Here is a 22153-nt window from a genome sequence, read left to right as displayed (position 1 = left end):
GAATGCAAAATCTCATTTCCTGGGGACAGGACAGGATAATAAACACATGACTTTGCCTTGGAACTTAGTACTGGATTGATGAATCATAATAATGGTAACATCCTAATGCTTTCCATTCCCACACCTCCTCATGGACAGAGACTCTGAAAAAACTTCAGTACCAGTAGAGATATGTCCCCAGTGTATGGAACTTCTATTCCAGCTTGTATGCCCAGTGACTAGTTGTAAAGGTTCTATTGCATATCTACTTCAGCAATAGGCAATTCATAGAAGTGTGTACCTTTGTCCTAACACAGTGTTTTTCTGATCTGGGTGGATCATGGAATCACAGTGTGACTCACCTTGGTGGCTTTCTGGCCACTAATATGCTATAAGAACCTGGAACTGGTCTGTCCACAACAATGTTGCCAAAGCCAGGCAGAATCTTACAGTGCCTAACCATAGGTCAATATATATGGACAAGGAATCTAAACCTATTCCTCGCTACAAGGAGAGGTTTATGAAGAAAAACTACTGAGATTGGAATAAGTACCTGATCTTTTCAGCCAATGAATGTTGCACATTAACAAGTATCAAGAGCTTTAAGGATGCCATGACCTCCTTAATGCTCAAAATAAGGTGTCAGAAACTGACCAATCAGTAGTATGAGAAACTCTCATATAGAGAACTTAAGATAGATTTTTAAAGGAGACTCAATGAGTGTAAAGAAAACAGAGACATATTCCAATATTCTAACAAAGAAACTTAACAAAGAGATGGAAGCAATTAAAAAAAAAACAGAAATTCTTGAGCTGAAAAAATATATTTGGTGAAATTAAAAACACAATAGGAGGCATCCATAGCAGGATATAGGACACAGAAGAGTCAATGTGCTCAAAGACAGGCTATTTGAAAATACACAGTTGAAAGTGAAAAAGTAATAAAGAAAAATGAGGAAAAGTGTGGGAACTTTGGGACAGTAATAAAAGAAAATATTCAGGTTATTGGTGTTTAAAAAGTACTTGAGAATGACAAAGGATACAAGGAATATTCAAAGAAGTATTAGAAAACTTCTAAAATCTACAGAAACATACACGTATCAAAGTATAGACAGATCAAAAGTCACCATTCAGATTTAACTCAAATATATTGTGGTCAAGCTTTTAGAGGGGAAAGGTAAACAGGAGATTATCAAGGCCGTAAGAGAAAAGAAAAATAATTATATACTGGGTGCTCCAATTCACCTGACAGTAGACTTCTCAGAAGAAACCTTACAGGCCAAGGCAAAGAGGCGTGAGATTTTCACTCTACACTGGGAAAAACAATATGAAGTTTGAATACTATACCTTTTATATTTAGAGATAAAAGAGAGGAAAAAAACTCTCCTAGCAAAACCTGGAAGAATATATCTCTACTAGAACTAATGCTAAAGAAAGTTCTTCAATTTGAAAGATATAGATATTAATTAGGAAAAAGAATACATAGTAAGATATTAACTTTCTAGTAAGAATAACTGTACAAATTCAAATTGCTCTAATCCCCAAGTGTGGTATAAATACATTCATTTACTAAGAAGACCAAAAACAAAACAATGAAAAATAGCTTCATCAATATATGATAGTTCGTATCAACATGAAAGTAAAATATAAGAAAGATGTACAGGGATTATAAGATAGGAAATAATGAAAAAAACGTAAAATGGGATATCAAAAATTCAAAATGGCCGGGTGCAGGTGGCTCACACCTTTAATCCTAGCTACTTAGGAGGCTGAGATCTGAGGATCACAGTTCAAAGCCAGCCCAGCAGGAAAGTTCGTGAGATTCTTATCTCCAATAAACTACTAGAAAACCGGAAGTGGCGCTGTGGCTCAAGCAGTAGAGCATTGGCCTTGAGCTGAAGAGCGCAGGGACAGGGCCCAGGCCTAGAGTTCAAGCCCCATGACCAACAAAAGAAAAAATAATCAAAATGTAGAGTTCTATTATCATATTTTCTCTTATTTTTTGTTTGTTTCTGCTGTTATCAAATTATTTTACAGTACTGCCACTTTAAACTAACTTGATATAATCAAAAGATGTTTGTAAGCCTCATGGTAATCACATAGATTTTTATCAGATAAACAAAACATAATAAGCAAGACATCAAATTACATTACTGAAGTAATTCACTTAACCACCAAGGAAAATTATTGAGAAAAAAAGAGAAAGAGAAGAGCTATAAAACTAGAAAACAAGATACATAATATCTAATAAAATTTTACTTATCAATAATTACCTTGAATATAAATGCATTAATACTCCAATTAAAAAAAAGAGTTACTGAGTGGACAAAAACTAAGACCTAATTATTGTTTTGCTTATAAGAAACTGACTTCACTCATCTCTTAAGGACTAAAAGTAAAGTGGTGGATTAAGATGTTCCATGAAAATGAAGGCTAAAAGAAAAAGTATCCACAATAAAATCAAATAAAATGAACTCTCAATCAATCTAGAAAAAAATGAGAAAAGGATAGAGAAAACTTCAATAAATAAAATCAGAAATATAAAGGGACACATTGCACTGGGCCTCACAGATATAGAAATGGTGATTAGAGATTATCATGACAACAAACTTGATCATCTAGAAGGGATAAATTTCTAGGTGCATTTCAAATATACCTTATTAAGAAATAAAAACCCTGAAGAGACCAATCACAAGTAATGTGATTGAATCAGTAATAATAAAAAAAAAAAAAGCCTCCCAACAACAACAAAAAAAGCCCAGGACTAGATGGCTTTACTGCCAAGTTCTACCAAATATTTTAAAAATAATCAATTCTCCTTCTTATTCCAAACGTAGAAGAGGAAGAATTTTAAAAAAAAAAACAACTTTAAGACTGGAAATCCTGATTACTAAATAAAATAAGGACGTAACATATAACTGGCTATTTGAAAAGATAAACAGAAACCTAGACAAACTAAGAAAAATACCAAATGTTTACAGATTCCTTTCATGTAAAAATTTATAGAAAGATTTAGAAAGATAGTAGATATTGCCTAGCATTCAAGGGACAAGGGAACAATAGGGGACTGAGAGATAATGGCTAAGCAGATCAAAGTTCTCTTATTTGGGCAATAATAGTAGTGTTTAAAATTATGGTGGAATATTGCTCAGTAATAGAGTACCTCCTAGCAAATATAAGGCCCTGAGTTCAAACCACAGTACTGCCAAAAAAATAAAAATATTAAAAATTAGAGCTGCCAAAAAATAAAAATACTAAAAATTAGAGCTGGGTGCCAGGGGCTCATGCTTGTAATCCTAGCTACTCAAAAGATGGAGATCTGAGGATTGTGGTTCAAAGGCAGCCTGAGCAGAAAGGTTTGTGAGACTATCATGTCCAATTAAGCACCAAGAAAGCTAGAAGTGGAGCTGTGGATAGCCTTGATCAAAAAAGCTCTGGGACAGTGCTCAGGCCCTGATTTCAAGACACAAGACTGGCACAAAAATGTTAAAAAACTAGGGTTTTCAGCTTTACAATGTCGGTGTGGGGGGGGGGGAGGGGGGTATAATTGGGTGGGGGGAGGGGGGTAAAATTGGGTGGGGGGAGGGGGGAGGCGGGGAAGGGAAGTGAAGGGTAAACAAAGGAGGAGGCTGCAATGCTTGGTAAGAAATGTATGCATTATCCTGCCCATGTAATTGTAGCCCCTCTGTACAGTATGTTCTCAAATAAAATAAAATACAATTAAAAAAAAACAAACTAGGGTTTTAGTGATAGTTACACAATGTCGTGTATATACTAAAGATCACTTACTGATATTTAACATGGTGGACTGTATGGATGATACTATGCCTTAGAGTAGGGGAGCAATGGCAAGAGATTTGTGGTTATTTATGCATATTTTCAGAAATTAGAGCTATTCAAAAAGCAAATGTTGTAATGGAGAGGGGAAATTATTTAGAAGTATCAGCATAAATTGGACTGATGGAGTAGATGGGTTCATGTAAAAAAATTGTATAGCTATATGGTCAAGGAAAATATGACTTGATAACTTTACAGGGTTCTTACAACTCAAATATTTTATTTATATATATATATATATATATATATATGTATATATGTATATATTACAGGGCACTTCAGAATTGTCATCCATAAACTTTTTTCTCTCATTTTTAATTAATTTTTCTATTAGGCAGGAATAAATGTTTGCTTATGTATTCTCACTAGTCATAAATCCCAATAGTGATTTCCTATGAAATAACAAAACTTGATGCTGTAGTTTAGGCTATTTCTAATCTTTATATGTGGTCTTTGGCTCAGTCATTTAGAGATAGGCCCATCTACTAAATTACTGTTTTTATAGTCTATAGATTTAAAGGGGGCACTTCTCAAATATTAATAAGAACAACATCCTGCATTGTGGTTACTACTAATAACAGTTAATAAACACAAATCATTCTGTATTTTGTTCATTATTTGTCAAAAGTCTTCTATTCTTTCACTAGTTATGAAAATAAGCAGGCTGTTGATTTTTACAAAGCTCCAGAATGAACCATTTGGATGAGGGCTTCAAGTATTTTGGCCTACATCCATAAATGCCATAAGAAAATAGCAATCCATCTTGCAGTGCTTTCTCTCTGTCAATAACTTTACTCATGATAATGAAGGGAAATCATTTGGCAATTGGTCCATTTATAATCTAGATTTAAAACTTCATAGGGATGGCATTCTCTGCACATTTAAACCTACTGGGAATTACTCTACCCTGAAAAGTGTGAAGTAAAGATACTATAAGAGGAGTTGCTTTTTTATCATCTCTACTACAATATTGAGGGGAATAGAGCCTAGTAATAACATATTGTGGATCAGGAATGGATAAACAGCTTTAAGTACCTCCATCACTGGAAGGACCAAATACAGACAACACATATAGCTAGCTAAGTGCTGCTGACTGACTTATCCTGTTTCACTGACATCTTCAACATACACAAAAACACTGTATCAAAATTTTCAAGTGCAAAAACATCTGCGGTGAAATTTACTCACTTTCCAACTGGTACACCAGAGCCTGACTATAAATCCCACCCTCAGGGTTCATGCCTTGGAACTGTGTTCTAATGTTCTAACATAGCCCTGCTGTTACTTCCAGTAATAAATCCCTGTGGAGAAGGTCCAAGAAGGGCATTGCCTTAGATCATATTCCCTGTTAGAGTGACATTCTTCTCTACAGTTTGTGCTTCGCCTGGCCCTCATGTGAGGCCAGACAATCAAAGAACTGTTCAGGATATTTTGCTGCTGGTGGAAATTCTTTTTATTTAAAATAGATGTAAATATTTTTATTTTGAATCGTATACAAAAATATACATGATATACATTTTAATGTGGGTACAATGTAATATTTAATACATATGAACACTGTAATTTTTAAATCAGGTTAAGCATATATCTCCACGATTTATTTTACCTCCAATTCTTTGTGCCAAAAAACTTTCAAAATGCTTTCTTTTTTCTTCCTTTTTATAAGTGTATACTAATTTTACAAAAGGTCATTATATTTTCATATATATGTGTACCATGCACTTGGATCAAATTCATCCAATTACTTTCCTATGTTTTCTTCTAGCCCTTTGAAATTTATAGTACATAACTTTAATCTATAGTCACCATACTGTGCAATAGTACACTAGAAAGCATCTGATGTCTATGAATCAACTAATAACCTTTTTTTCCAGTCTTAGGATTGAACCCAGAGCCTCACAAATGCTAGTAAAGTACTTTATCATTGAGTGGTACTCTCAGCTCCTAGGCATAAATATTTGAAAAAATAATTATGTCTTTCTGAATGCAAGTCCCCCAGGCCATTTTTTCCCAGAGCAGTTCTTCCCCTTCTTGTTAAAAGCCTCATAGGCCTGTGGGCAGGGCACTACTTGGGTTGCATTGCTTGAGAGGGGGAGAGATACTAAGGGAATCCTAAATTCATTTCTCCAATGGTCATATTTCTTCCTGTGCTCATCCCTTTTTCAGCCAGATTGTGCTCTTTATTAAGCTCATACCACTCAAAATAGCCTTGAGTGCCAATATTCAGGAACTACTCAAGCTGTCTTTATTATATTTACCTTGTTTCCCACCTTCATAAACCACTTTCCCCAGATCCCTCAAGCATTTCAAATGCTCTTTTCCATTTCAAGCATCTCAATACCAGATGAAGGAAACATGAGCATGGTCTTATTACCATTTAAAAAGGGATTCTCACTACTTTGCCCTAAGAATTTATTTGTCCATATCCATGTCAGTTACTCAAAACCACATTGGCTTTTATAATGTTATATCATGTTGCACACTCTTAATATAGTTTACTACTCCTGTCACCTGTAGACTTACAAAAGCATGAATCAAGTTTACTTTGAGTGATCTATTTAATATCTATTAGTATGATATTTGTAGCCAAGATAAAATGTAATACAACCCCTTAAAAAACCTTTTGGGAATAGTCTGACTTACTTCTTTAAACATTATTGTTATTTTTATTAAATATATAGTCACAATTGTTTTATGTTTTTCTCATTCTTTATCACAAATTATACAGGTTTTGCTGAATAAGCTGGTCAAATTTCCATGGTTCAGTTAACTATAAAAAAGTTGTTTCTTTGCAGTTCTTGTCTCATCTCCAAACCCAAGGGCAGGGGATAAGAGTGGCAAGGAGTAAAGACTATATGAAGAGTCTAATGAAGGTGCTCTTTACAACTTCTTAAAAGTGTTAACTGAACACAACCCAATACCTGTTCAGTAGACAACTAACACACATTCTCCCACTTTACTGATCTGTAATTTTTGTGAACAAACATCTTAGTTCTGATAATCTCTCTCTTCTTTTTATATTTCCTTCTCTTTCCTTTACTCCTCTAAGCTCTCCCCTTTCATCCCTTCCCCTATCATTCTTCTGCTCCCTTTCTCTCTCCCTCTTTCTCTCTCCATCCACCCACACCCATACACATACACACACACACACACACACACACACACACACAAACACACACACAATGGGCAACCATTCACAATTGTACAAGTAAAACACAACAAGAATGTGAGCTCTGGAGTATAGGGACAGTGTTATAAACAAATTAGTGGTAAAAACATCCTTCGGCAAGAATAACAAGTAACATTTTGTTGGGAACACTGGGTATTAAATAAAATAATTTATATGAAGATCCTAACATAGTCCTACAATTTACCTTAAAAACACATTTCCAGTCTTCTCCACTTTGGTTTACATTGTGAAGGATTCTGGTCAAGGTGATTTTTTTTCTTTCAAAGTATACACATCCAGATTGTTAAATAAAGTAAAATTGTCCCAGACAATTGTAAACGTGATGTCAGGAAAGGGAGAGGCAAGGTCTTAAAACCATCCTTAAAGCCAGATGGTCTTTACACATTTTTCAAAACTGTAGCTGAGTTAGTCTCTTTATTCCTCAAAACAAAAGAACCTATTTGCAGAGGGTAGCAGGATGACCCTGAGTGGCACTTTAAAACACAGTTTTGAGCTCCTCTAGGCAGTCAGTGAGGCTGGATAGAACAATCGATTTGGGGAGTGAGTCTGAATGGTACAAAAAGGAGGTGTTTCTTCTAACACAGAAAATAGAAAGCAATCAAAGAAAGTGAAGAATGTAAAGGGAAAGAAGTGAGCTGTGGGATTGCTCAATTTTTTAGCAATTTAAAAGAATGAAGAATTAGAATCTAGGCAACTGAAGGCAGGTCAACAATATTTATGTAACATATATAATAATTATTTACCATATAGTTACAAGAGAGCAATACACAAGTATACAATCCATGTGGTTCCCCCTCCCCCACAATGCTATAGATTCTGATGCTGGGTTCTTTTTAAAATCACAAGAACAATGAATATACATGAATTCCATATAGTCATAAAACCAGAGGGCTAGATTTATGTCTCCTTATATAGAGATTACAGGTCTATTTCTGATTGAAATTCTTCTAAAGTTTTATGATATTTTTCAAAAATGCAATCATCTGAAAGAATTATGTATATTACTGGCTCAAGGAATATTTGTCAGAACAAGAAATGGAATCTAAAAAGTAGTGAGTCGCCAGGTGCTGGTGGCTCATGCGTATAATCATAGCTCCTCAGGAAGCTGAGATCTGAGAATTGCAGTTGCAAGCCAGCTTGAGGATCATGGTTGGAAGCCAGCCCAGGCAGGAATTAATCCCAGAAAATGCCAGATGTGGCGCTGTGGCTCAAGTGGTAAGAGTGCTAATGTTGAGCAAAAGGAGCTCAGGACAGCGCCCAGGCCCAGAATGCAAACCCCAGGACCAGCAAAAAAAAAAAAAAAAAAAAAAAAGGAAGTGAGCCTTAAGAACAGTCAAATGGATCTATCTATGAGGGCTAAAATACATAAATGTCTATGACCTAAACATTGGAGCTAGGAGCAATTTCTTCTGATTAGGTTAGAAATCAAGGCCTTACATCCTGATCTTAACAGCCAAGCTAATATGATGAGAAAAACAGTACTGATGAGAAATGCAGAACATAGATCTCATTTAAATTTAATTGAGATTTTAATTTGTTAAATTACTTCTGAGAATAACTTACTTTAGGCCATGTTTATAACTTTCACTATCCGTAAAAAGAAATGTGATTCCTTATATGTCAAAGCAAATAACATTCCTTTTTGATTTCCCATCAATACTACCAACACTGTAGTCATCTACACCCCTAGAGAACTAGCTCTAGATAACCTAACAACATTGTGCAGCTACACTCGCAAAATTGCATCCAATACCTGCATACGAATACTTACATTTCCATTTAATTTAAGGTAAATAAGATAACAAATTCAACTGCAGTAGCCACAATTCAATGCAAAGTTGCCATATGTGCTAGTGGCTACTGTGTAGAAGAGGGAATATATAGGACATTTTTATCACTGCAAAACATTCTGAGAAATTCTGTGATCATGCATCACCAAAAATTCCAATTGTTTGGAAAAGGTCAGATAATGTGATGTCAGGAAAATGAACCCTTAGATATGTATTTTAATGTTTTTTTCTTTCATGCATGTGTTTCTAACGCATTTATAAGATTATCTCTTTGTTGCTTTGTATGTCCCTCCCCCACAGTATAACCCCTGCTTTCACTATATTTGATGTCAGTATAACTTGTGGAGGAGATGGGGAAAAACCAGTTGTTTAAGGATACAGGTGGACCTGTTGCAACAATGAGAAGTACAAGTTGTCATGTCCAAAACGAGCTTTACAACGTCGGTGGGGGGGGGGGGAAGGGGGGGAAGGAGAAGAATTGGGATTGGGGGGGCGGGGGGAGGCTGGGAAGGGATATGAAGGGTAAACCAAAGGAGGAGGCTGCAATGCTTGGTAAGAAATGTACGCATTATCCTGCCCATGTAATTGTAACCCCTCTGTACAGTATGTTCACAAATAAAATTAAATTAAATAAAAAAAATTAAAAAAGAAAAAAAAATTCCAATTGTTTCTGTCAATTGACAAACACATAAAGAAATGGGGTATGTATATACAATGGAATACTATTGGACCACAAATAATAACAAAATCCTGTCATTTGTGACAACATGGATGGAACTAAAGGTCATTGTGTTAAATGAAATAGGCCAGGCATTTAAAAACAAATATCACATGACCTCACTCATATGTGAAATACAATAAAATTGGTCATATATAAGTTGAAAACAGAATGGTAGTTACCAGAGCCTGGGGAGAGTATCACGGAGGGAGAGGGAGGTTGATCAACAGGTATTTAGTTATAGTTAAAGTACAAAATTCATTGTTCTATTGCACAGTAGGATGACTAATAAGTATTACATACTATATATCTAAAAAATCTGGAATAATTGAAGGTTTTCACCTATATGTAAAAACAGCATTTGGAAGGCTGAGAGAGTGGGATTGTGAGTTCAAGACAAGCATGTGCTACACAGCAAAATCTTGTCTTAAAACAAACAACAAAAAGAAAGATAAATGTTTATGGAGACAGATAGGTTTAAGATGTGAACATTATATCATGTTAAAATATCACACATTATTCCTCAGAATATACAATTTTCAGCTTTATGTATTAATTTAAATATTAATTAAAGTTTAGGAGTTTTTACCTAACACATAACTATTGCAATAAAAAAGTAAAAATAAAAACATATACATACACTATTATTTTCTTGTATGATTAAGTATACACACACATATGCAGGCAAGCTTTTTGTCTTTCTACAAAAGTGCAAAATATTTCACAATGTCAAAAAGATGAAGCTTTCAAGGTGTAATATATCAATACAAAGATGTGTATAGGGGAAAAATTCAAATAGATATTTGCCCTAGAAATTTATCTTTTGAACAAAATATTACAGAGTATCTATATAAAGAAGTAGTCTTTCATTCTTCTGGATTCATTCAGCTCCTAGAACTCTCAAGCTCTTTAATAACTAAACTTGGAGCTAGCAAGGAGTAAAAACGTTATTAGTGGGATAACTGCCATCAATAAAAGCCAACATGGATAAGTAAAGGCTATGTGCTAAGTGCTGAGTAAAGTATGGTCAATGAGTTCAAGAACTCAGTATAATGGGGAAAGATAGAGCAAGATTTCTACTACAATATAGTAGTGTGCAATTTGAACTTTAAATGTCCAGTAGTCATAGTTATTTAAAATGTGAAAGAATGGTAATTTAAATGTAGAAAATGGCATGGGAGAAGTCACAAAAGCTTGAGATTTTGTGGTTTACCAGGTGACCCATAAGTTGTCTAATGGGTATATAAATAATACATTGGGTTGAAGAGAGGGAAATCAGGGTATAGAAACAGTTTGGATGGCAAGAACAAAAGTAGATGGTCCTAAATGCTTATTTGGTTAAAAAAATCTTTTAGAAAAAAATGTGAGAAGATGATTTCAAAGTTCTGCATTCAGGAAGAATACTGTAACCGCTTGGCATACAATAGTAAGGAGTAGATGTTGGGAAGATGTGCTATGACTGGTCATTTGGCTGCTTGTCAGAAAATCTGCGATCTGAGTGGCAATGTTTCTCATTGCAAAAAGCTAATAATTAAGAGAGAAGAAAAATATTAAGATCTTTCTTAAAACAGAGTTGAAAATCTTAAGAAAGAGCATGAGTAGTGACAGTGTTAAGAAAACTAATAAGGATGTAAGAATCCATTGTAGCTCAGTACAGAGTACCAGGGACAGAGGTCAGAAAGAAAGTGACAACAACAACAAAACCTTGTAGCTGTCAGCTCTATATTGGCTGGCAATTCTGAAATAATCGACAATGGGCTATCTCCTTTGGATCCACACTCTAGTGTTCAAACACCTTCTTCAACAAAGTACCCTTAAAGATACACCACTTATTACATAATGGTTAAAGCAAAATTTATTTGATTAAATACTCTGGGCTATGTGTGTTGGTGCATGCTTGTAATTCTAGCAGGGGCATAAGATCTTGTATAGCTCACAACTTTGAGGCCAGGCTGGACTACATAGAAAGACTTTGTCTCAAAAAGCCAAACCAAAAGTAATACTTCATTTTATTTTTTATATATTCTGAACAAGTTTATTCCTTCTATTATATTCCCTTTCTTCTCTTCCTCTTCCTACTCACATTTTTGGTAGTACTCAGGATTAAATTAAAGGCTTCATTTTTGCTAAGCAGGTACCAACTGAGGATGGCTCTCATCTAAAAATGTGAATCTTCAGTCTGGTATCTAGTTAACTGTGTGACTTGGTAGGCAGGTAATGAAGTGTATATCTCAGTTTTTCTAATCTTTAGAAGGAAATACTACTACCTAGTTCATGACAGTGTTGTGAAGAAGACTTCATACACATAATAAGGTATTTATAACATGGTCTGGCACATAGTAAGCATTCAATAAATATTAGCTATTATTATTGTGTGTACGTATGGGTGGAGAATATATATTTAACTGTACTATGCTCAATAATCCTTGAAGGCAGTAAAGAGTGCTAAGTGTATATGACGTTAATCAGTATAATTTAGCAGCCAAAGAGATATCTTCAATATATTGTCCTGTATAGACAGCATGCTGATTATACTTGTGTGTGTGTGTGTGTGTGTGTGTGTGTGTGTGTGTGTGTGTGTGTGTGTGTGTGTGTGTGTGTGTGTGTGTGTGTGTGTGTGTGTGTACGCACACACGTGCTAGTCTTGGGCTTGAACTCAGGACTGGGAGCTGTCTCTGAGCTCTTTTGTTCAAGGCTAATGCTCTACCACTTGACCCACAGCTCTGCTTCTGGTTTTTGAGTGGTTAATTGGTAATAAGAGTCTCACAGACTTTTCTTCCCTGGCTGGCACTGAACCATGATCTCAGATTTCATCCTCCTGAGTAGCTAGGATTACAGGTGTGAGCAACCAGAACTTGGATTGTTTATTATTCTGAACTGACTATATTAAGTCATCTTGGGAAAGATATGAAGAAATATTTGTTTGTAAATATTCTTAGTGATCCCCTTAGGTAAGATAGTACAAGCAAGATCTTGTATACCAGTCGCTAGTGTACCATTCACTCTTCTAAAGAAGTGGACTGAAGGGGAAAGTCCACCAACTTCACATCTTTAAATAACCACATCCCAGATATCTAGCTCTCTATTTTTTTTCCTGGCCTCAAACAGTTGAGGGAACAAGTGATTATTTTGCTAATGATTTTTTTCCCTTCACCAATAAGAAAATGTCAATTTTTCTAAGAGCTCTAATAAGCTCTTTTTCATTTAAATTCAGTGTGATTGTTTCCAGAAAAAAAGTATTAAGTGGGGAATGCTAGCCAGAGCTTCCAAACTATGCAAGAAATTTGCCATGTGAAACCAAGATTAATATGGAGCTTTCAATAAAAGACCTAAATTTCCCTAGTTCTTCCTGTAATTCTGACCTATTCCTTCAAATTCCCTTCTGTTTTTAAGTGTCATGTTTCATTTAAGGTTAAAGAATGATGAAAGGGCTTCATATATTCTTGCTTTCCTTTTATCAGAAGGAAATAATAAAAGGATAGCTTTACCCTAACATATATTAAAGTATAAAGACCTCATCTTCACAAAGATAATTTTAATTATATGTCTAAGACAATATATCAATTACCATTCTTAAACATCTCATGAACAGATGTTAACAATACTTGCCCTACCTCTGGCTCATTTTCTTGATAAATTTCTCAAATATTGCCAAATGTTAAAGAGTTATATATGGCATAAACATCCTATCATTTCCCCAGTACATGCGACAGTCTCCAAGAAATTCAGATTTAAGAATGATCCCTTGATATTGAAGTATGTTAAGTGAAATTAAGCATTCTTTGCATGTTTTCTCTCATATGTGGAAGCTAGAATTAGCTTTTAAACTAGTGAGTAAATATCCTAGGTATGCAAGTGTGTACAAATGTATTAACTGAAATATGATAGAATCAAGAAAGACCCAAAATAGTATAATTCCTGAGAAAGGCTAAGCCAAAAATGAACATCAAGAAATGGGTACTTGAAAAGGGTGCTGGGGGTCATGAGGAGAGGGGCAGACAAATGAAGAGGAGAAGGTGGGGAAGAAAATAGTCAAGAATTCAGTGTATATCCTACTAAATTGCAGAAAGTGAGGGAAGGGGTGGGCTGGGAAGGATGAATGAGAATGCTGAAAGAGGTGACATTGATCAAGATTCATTGTATTCATGAATTGATTTGTTAAATGGCAACTCCTTTGTACAACTACTTAAAGATAATAAAATATTTTTTTTTAAAAAAGAATGATCCCTTTAAGAAAGAGTTTTTAAAGAAACTTTTACTGGAGAGTTAGTATGAGCTACTCAAGGACCTAAGTTCATTTGCTGAAAGTAAGAATTTTTCCCTTTAAAACGGATGAATTAAAAAATATGGGAAGTTAGGAAGGCTTTTAATAAGAGAGAGAGAGAGAAAAGGAAAGAAAGAAGGATGGAAGGAAGGAAAGAAGGAAGGAAAGAGTGAAGTTAGCTATATTTTTTCCTGTTGAGCTGGACAAAATACTGTAATTCTGAAAACCACTTCACATTCACAGCCAGGATATTTTAAAACACACAAATATCTGAAAAAAAATTTCTGAGAAGAATGTTAAAAATAAAGTAGCTTTTTAAGCATTTTTTACGCCAATAGTGAGGCTTGAGTTCAGAACTGTCCCTTAGCTTTTTTCATTCAAAACTAGCCTCTACCAATTGGGCCACAGCTCTGCTTCCAGTATTTTGGTGGTTAGCTAGAGATAAGAGTCTCATGGACTTTTCTGTCCCAGGTGGCTTTAAGCTGACATCCTCAGATCTTAGCCTCCTAATTAGCTAAGACTACAGGCATGAGCCATCAGCACCCAGCCAAACTAGCTTTTTAGAGGGAAAATATTCCACATTAACCTTTTGGATTAGAAAATATTTTATTTTCCCCAAATTTCAAAAGTCTACTTTAATTCTTATTGATGTATACATTAGTACAAGCACATATCTTTTATAGATCTGTAAAATTAATCTAAAAGCTCTCATATATTAAAATATATGCTAAGATAAAATAGATTTGGCTCTTTGTACAATTAATATACACTAATAAAAAAGAGGAAAATCATTTCCAAAAACTCGAGTTCTGTCAAAAATGTCTTTTAAGCAAATGAATTTAGTCCTTTTAACTAGTACTCTAAGTCAAATGTATGGGTCCATTATCTGAGAAACTGTCTGATGTAAGAGAGGAAAACCCACAGATTTCTGAGGCAGATGATACAACATGTGAATTCAGATTCTGCCACTTCAGTATATGTGAGATTTCAGGCCAATTACTTAGCTTCTGAGTCTCATTTTTTTAAAATACATAGTGGGCATTATTAAGAAGACAAAGTAAGAAAGTATATGTTAAAATATCATATAAAGGTTTTATGCGACATCCACTATGATCCAACAATTGTATTACAATGATCATTTTAACAGTAAAACCATTAAGGAAGTAAATATGTATTTACTATTAACAGACAAATAAAGTGCAGTCAGAAAAGATGCCTAGTTGTATTTGACATTATTCATTAGATTGCCTTGGAATTGAGAGATTGCAAGGAGATAATGTCACATTAATACAAACATTTTTATTAGCATAGAGTTTTTCTCAGATACAGTAATTCCAGTAGCATAACAAAGTCCAGTATTTTTCACTGCCAGAAACTTAAAACCAGTAAAATCACTCCATGAGAATCCTCTATTCATTGAACAAAGCAATATTTTCTATGTGAATAGATCTGTTTAATTTTGTGGTGGGAGATAAAAAAGGAGACCACCTCTGGTTTTAATTACATTAGAGATAGTTCAACCACTTGTCACATTAAAATGTACAGAGATGTCTCTTGTAGAGTCAAATATGCAATAGAGTATGGAGAAAACACCTAGCAAGCAAGCACAACTTTCCAATACTGAGAGAAACAAACTAACCAATACCCCAAAAAAGAAACTGAAGCAATAAATTCAAATAAATGGGCTGCAGGGAGACTACACAGACCTGCTGTTGCTTTAATTGCAGACAATTCAATTCAGCAGCTGTTGGTCCAGGCACTAAGGTTCACTGCATGCTCTTCAATGTAACCTTGAAATATTGTCACTCACTCACTTCTCCACATCATCTAAATGCTGTCCAACTAATGAGGAGTGAAATCAACTGTCAAACCATGCATCAGAACAGAACACGATCTTTTAGCTCTTAAGCATAGGAGCACAATGTTTTCAAGATAATAAGGCATGAATGGAGTTGAAAGTCCTTGACAATAAATGGTAGTCAAACTTATCAAAAACATGTGGCTGAGGAAACTAAGCTATTCTGTTCTGGAAGAAAGTAAAACTTTCTCAGTGTTTCTCATTTGCAAGGGTTCTTTGTAAAAAGCCATCCAATAAACCTTTCAAACAACATTTTCAAAAATATCTGATCAGAGCCTTCAACTTTCTCATTATTATGGACTAATTTTTTTCTGAAAGCTTAAGAAAATACTTAAGGAATACTTTTGAAGTAATGCTATCTTATAATGTGAATGGCTTGGGGATGGAGAATTTTTTACCCTCCCTGTTTCCAGAACTTGTTTTTATCAAGAGAATAAACAAAAATCATATATAATGTTCATCAACCTGAGCTCAGTAATGAAATGAAAAATAAATTTAGCAAACACATGTGCTCTGGAATGCTTCCGATCAGAAGTTTCCTCACTCTTAACTATATGTTGTATCTATTAAAAAATGAATTAACAAATACATGAGTTAAACAACTCAACAGAAACATAACATACTAAGTGTCTAATAATTGCCTTTTGCTTCCAAACACAGTGTCTCCTGTGCAAACATTCTAGGCTATATCACATACTACCAGTTGCAGAGGTAAGACGAGTAACTCAATACAAGAATACAGCAGAGAAGCATGCACAATTAAGGGATCGGGAATACCAATTTAACAGAAAACCCAGATTTTACACAGCAATCTGCTACAAACATTATAGCTCAGGGCAGGCATGTTTTATGCAGCTATTTTGTTTAGCTCATTAAAATCTTATTTGTCCTTCAGTACAGTTGAATTGGAGGCAAAAGAGAGAGAGAAATATACTTTAAAACAAAAGGGAAATTTCAGAGAAAATAAAAAATACTATACCTGTATATTGTACCAGGAACATTGTGACACTCTTCAGGGAACTGTCTCACGTTGTATCCTACTGTGAGTTATTCTCTTCTTACCCGTTTCTCTTCGCAAAAAAAAGCAAAAGCACCCCAAAGCCTACTACACACTATCCCTAACCCACCCCCCCATTGAGGGAAAAAAAAAACACCACAGCCACAATACAGCTCAGATCCGATGCTTCTGTTTAGCTCAGCCCCAGCCGAGCAACTGAGCTCTAGCAACGGAGCATAGAGAGGTGGATTCTGATGCCAGTAACACTTCCATCCACTTCACTTACACAAAAGCAGGCAGTGGAAAATCCAGGAGCCTTGAAGACAAGGGCTGGAACTGGCTTTTATGAATTGCTATTACTGCATGTGTCACCATCCATCTCCAATGACAGACACTTATAGGCTGAATTGGGAGTGGAGGGGGTGGGGTGGAGGAGGTTGGAGAGCAGGTGGAGAAGCAATTAGCAGTATGTTCATCGGAGAATTCGTTCGGGATTTCATACATCAGTGCCTAAAGAAACAGCATGCAGTTGACAAATCAGAACTTTACGATTTGCATGCCTTAGAAGAAATCTTAGCTCACAGCTCCAAACAAAATAATGTTTTCCCACACTCTTACAAGGCACAGAAAGTAACCCCTCCAGTTTCTCTTTCCTCTGGCTACCCTTGTTCCCAAGAAATCAACATTCAGAATGAATATTTGCTAATTGTCCCTAAAGAACTGTATTTAAAGGCTGGAAGCAAAGGAAATATAAAATTAAATTCTATGAAACATGACATCTCTTAACAAAAAGAGAAGCTAATTATTTTAAGCCAACTTTTCATCCCCAGTCCCACTCCCCAGGTACAGCTTTTAAACCTGTAATTAGTAGATCACACAACTTTTGTGCATATATTTAACATGAAACAAATCTCATCTATGTCTACCTAAAACTAATATTATTAAAGTAAAGGAAAAAAGCCAAAAGCTATGTGCAGGACTCATTTGATTAGGTAACTTTAAGAAGTCACTTTATTGGCAAGTGTTTTACTCATCAGCCAACTGAAGCACTTTTTCTTTACACCAATTCTAAAATTAATTATGAGTAAAACAAGGAGGAGATGGCCTCTTAGGGAGAATCCTGATACAGTTGAAGGAGTACTGTGGATGGCTATCAGGAAACCTCTGTTCAGATTCTAGTTTACACTTTTCTAGCTGTATGACCCTGGATGAGTCACTTAACTTTTCTTGTGAAGGGGAAACAAAGGAGGAGGCTGCAATGCTTGATAAGAAATGTACTCATTATCTTGCCCATGTAATTGTAACCGCTCTGTACAGTATGTTCACAAAAAATAAAAATTAAAAAAAAACAAAAACAAAAAACTTTTCTGAGCCTTAAGTTCCCTTATTTTTAAACTGGAGACAATGGAAGCTATCTTAGCTGCTTTGTAGTACTGTTGTGAAAAACTGCGATAATGTATTTAGTAAACCTTTTGTAAATTGCAAAGGGATATACACTTGTACAAGATGATTATTCCTATACCCTGAAACCAATCTTGCTGCAATGAACAAAGGGAAACACCTCCCTCATATAATGCAAATAAAAAGAAAAGGACTAATATAATTTTCATGAAACACTGTTCAATTCTTCAAACTTGAAATTAAAAAAACCAGTTTGTTTTTAAAATTCCACAGAGGGAGTATTTTTAAGTATTTTTAATGTGCTGTATAATATATCAGAAGCTTACTAAAGAGGCTGGAATTGTATAATTCTTTCATTTCTGAAAAGCTGGTCCATTTTCCTTCCTATGGTCAGGTATTATGCTCCATCTAGAATGAAAGCTATTGGGACAATAAGCATCTCCTTTTGTTAAATGTTTCTATTTACCTGGTACATCCCAGTGTGTGGGGAAGGATTTGCGTTGATTAGCTAAACAAAATCCACAAGATAAAAATCCAAAGTCATGTGTTATGAGGCTCCAAGCTGCCTTGATACTATATATACAGTGACCAGCTGGCTTACACTGGGACATAATTTTAGCACATGAAGTCCTGGGGTGGCCACACCTGGGGCACTAAGTGATCCAGGCAATGTTTGGGGACCGTTGGTTCAGCCAAATCCCACATGTCCTGATTTCCATCTGTATGGTGGTTACCCAAGTGTGTGTCCATCCACATGGGCCAAAGTGGAGGCAGCCAAAAGAAAGGTGGGGGTTATATGAGGAATATCAGATGTCAGCTCCTCTTGGCCCCCTCCAATGCCATCTGTGTCTTCAAACAAGTACTTAGTCCAATTCTCATAAGAAAAAAGAAAACTTTTTCTAATTGACCTTTGAATGTCACTGCAACTACTGAAAATGCCAGGAAAACAGATATCTAAAATCTATACTAAATCAATGGGGAAAGTGAATATGAATCACAAAAGGCTGGGTGGGTGGCTGGTAGCTAAGACCAGATGAGCCATTAAGAGGGGGAAGAAAACAGGCACTGGAGACCCATGCCTGCAATCCTAGTACTCAGGAGGCTGAGATCTAAAGATCTAGCTTCTAAGGCAGCCCAGGTAGGAAAGTCCATGAGATTCTTATCTCCAATTAGCCAACCCCCTAAAAAAAACTTGAAGAAAAGCTCAAGTGGTAGAGTACTAGCTTTGATCAAAAAATATATAGTCAGAGAGAGCACCCAGACCATGAATTCAAGGCCCAGGACCAGCAAAAAAAAAAAAAAAAAAAACAGGGATAGGGGGTGGAAAAAGAGAAAAGAAATCTAAATCTAAAGTGGGGACTTCCTTTCTAATCACAAAGCTATTTGCTGGTATCTCAAATCTCACCTTCTTCTTAGAAAGTGCTGGCCATTTGACATACTGTGAACAATACTTGCACCTCCAAAGCTGCAAACCAGCCTTCCATGTAGCTAAACGGACAAAAGATCAAAAAGGTACTGGCTACTCTGACACCAGAAATCAGTCTTCCCTGGCATATGGAGAACCAAAGAAGCAGGCACAGGTCTCCAAAGTCCTCATTACTATAATCCTCTACCATAGCCTCACCTGGGGCAACAGTGGCCACTAAGAAATGTGTCCCAATTTCAGGTTTGAAAACAAGGCTTACTAAAGGCTTCAAAAGCCACAATTGAGTGCCAGTAGCTCACATCTGTAATCCTAGCTTCTCAGGAGCCTGAGATCTGAGGATTGCAGTTTGAAGCCAGCCTGGGCAGGAAAATCTGTGAGACTCTTATCTCCAATTAAGCACCAGCAAACCAGAAGTGAAGCTGTGGCTCAAAGTGGTAGAGTGCTAATCTTGAGCTAAAAAGCTCAGGGACATCACCCAGGCCCTGAGTTCAAGTCCCACAACCAATCAAAAAAATAGTATCAGGGTCCAGTGCCTCATACTTGTAGTATTGCAAGTGTGCTACTAGGTAAGAAAGAAGGCAATGTCTATTTGGGCATTGAAACTATCTCCTCCACAAATTCGAGCTTGAAATTCATATTTCCCAAATGTTTCAGAAAGGTCACTCCAAGAGAAAAGGACAGGAAAGATAATTTCTTTTGTTAGCTTCTTTCCTGCAATTACAATGTAAGGATCTTATCAAGACCATGAGTGACAAAGTGTCTCAAAAGGCAATGAGGTGGGAGGCAGAAGTTTCAACACACATTAGCAAGAATGAGAACAAACTCACCAGAGCATCCCACTCTAGTGAGCAGGATGGAAACATTGCAATGTTTCCATTATCCTGATTTCAAGCTCCAGAATGTAAGCACTAATGGTTTCCTAAGCCATTGCAGCTCCACCTCAGCAGCCATCAACAAGCCTGACTGATCTTTTCAAATAAATCTCTGTCATTAGCCACCTTAAATTCTGGGTATTTTGTCAAAAACAAAAATCCCAGTGAAAGATCTCAAAGAACCAAGAACTTGAACCAAACCATGACCATAAACTGAGAGAAACAACACTAATTTGCTAAACCTCGACAAAATAGAAATGTTAAGAGTGTGGAAACAACAAAAACAAATGAAATGATTTGAACTAGAACAAAACTTTATATTTTCTGAGTTAATCAAACTTGCATCATGCCCCAAGAGTTCAAACAGCTCAAGCTCCTGTAAAAAGTACACTCTAAAGCTTGATTTCACCTTGCTTGAGAGCCCCTAAATGAACCAAAGAATAAACACTAGAAAAGGAATAAGAACTGATTCTTAGCAATTTTGATTTGATATTTGACCTTGGTCAAGTCACTTCTACTTTCTTAGCTTCACCTTGCTTGCCTGGAAATGACTGGGCTGTGATTATCAATTAATCGTCTATGGCAATTGTGAAATTTAGTGGGAAAACAAAGGATGTCCCAATTTGTTCTTAATCTCCAGGAGACAGATAGGTATACCACTCAAACTCTTAAGTGTTCATGTTCCTACATTATCTTGAAATATGCTTCACAGGAGAGTTGGTAACTGATCTTGCTCAGCCTCAGAAATGATCAATCTAATATTCCTTTTTTAAAGAAAGAATGTCCTCCTTCAGAAAGAGTTTATTTTCCCCAAGTGAAAGCTACATATGAGTAATCTGGTCTCAAGAAAGGAAGAAAAAGGATTAAGAATGATCTAGAATATACTGAGCACCTACTATATGCCAGACATGGTATGATATTTTACATAATTTTCTTAATTGGTCCTCACAATGTAGCTTTATACTAGGTATTATTATCTGCATTGTATAAGCAAGAAAAGAGTGGCTTACTGTTATTAAATGATCACTTAGTCACTCAAACAGGAAGTAATGGATTGAATGGGACTGAATTTAGGTAATCTCAAACCATTACTCTACCAATATTATTATAATTGAAGGCACACTTCCTAATTCCATGATCCAACTAGACTTGCTTAGTGAATAAATCACATGCCGAGTCCATACAGTGAAAATAGGCTCCCTTGCAAGTATACTTGGTTTTTTTAAAAAATGTTATCTGACAGTGTGGTGTAATAGTACTGGGTTTCAGAGGCAGGAAGACTTGAGTTTCCTGAGTTTTGGCTTGTGGACAAAACCATGTTAAGTGCCAAATCTTCTTACTTGGCAAATGGAAAAAGCGGTTCCTATGTTGTCAGGTTGTTGGAAAGAGCCATTGATGTGATAGTAACCCTGTACATGGTACCAAATGACAGTTTAATAAATGCAGATTAGAGCTATCTTTGTATTTTAATTAACACAACAAAAAAGGAAAAGTTATAAAGAAAAAGGAAACAAATGATCTTTGGCTATAACAGAGTTTGAAACTTCCAGTGGCCCACCTACACCCTCCATAACTAAGCTCCATCTTGTGGTAGATAAGCAAATTCATGGAGGAACATGAATACTGATAGCATTTAACTAGCCATGAGGAGATTTGTCATTTGGTCCTCTGGACAGTAATTGTCCCTACGTTCCAGAAACATACTTCTAAAGAGCTAGGAGGTAGAAGACAAGCAAGTACATATTGAGCACACTTTTGTCCCCCATTGCTTCAAGGCCTGGCTTCACATCCTCCCATTTACTAGTGGTCTTCAATCTTTCAG

At 35.8% G+C, this 22153-nt stretch overlaps 1 protein-coding gene across 6 annotated transcripts in view; it reads right to left on the bottom strand.

Annotated features, from left to right (window-relative positions):
* The window catches only part of Enox2 (ecto-NOX disulfide-thiol exchanger 2), a 325263-nt gene that overhangs the window by 291762 nt on the left and 11348 nt on the right, over positions 1-22153 (bottom strand). Inside the window, exon 1 of one of the 6 annotated variants that reach the window (XM_070039732.1) lies at positions 16615-16673. The exons of the other annotated variants lie outside the window; for them this stretch is intronic. Within the exon in view, the coding sequence (XP_069895833.1) occupies positions 16615-16636 (22 nt within the window). The 5' untranslated portion in view covers positions 16637-16673. Of the gene's footprint in view, positions 1-16614; positions 16674-22153 lie in introns of those variants that run through there. 6 annotated transcript variants of the gene reach the window in all.

Source organism: Dipodomys merriami, unplaced genomic scaffold (assembly GCF_024711535.1).
Source record: "Dipodomys merriami isolate MVZ:Mamm:240054 unplaced genomic scaffold, mDipMer1.0.p SCAF_3, whole genome shotgun sequence".
Classification (NCBI taxonomy): Eukaryota; Metazoa; Chordata; class Mammalia; order Rodentia; family Heteromyidae; genus Dipodomys; species Dipodomys merriami.
This window is presented reverse-complemented; position numbering and strand designations above follow the sequence as displayed.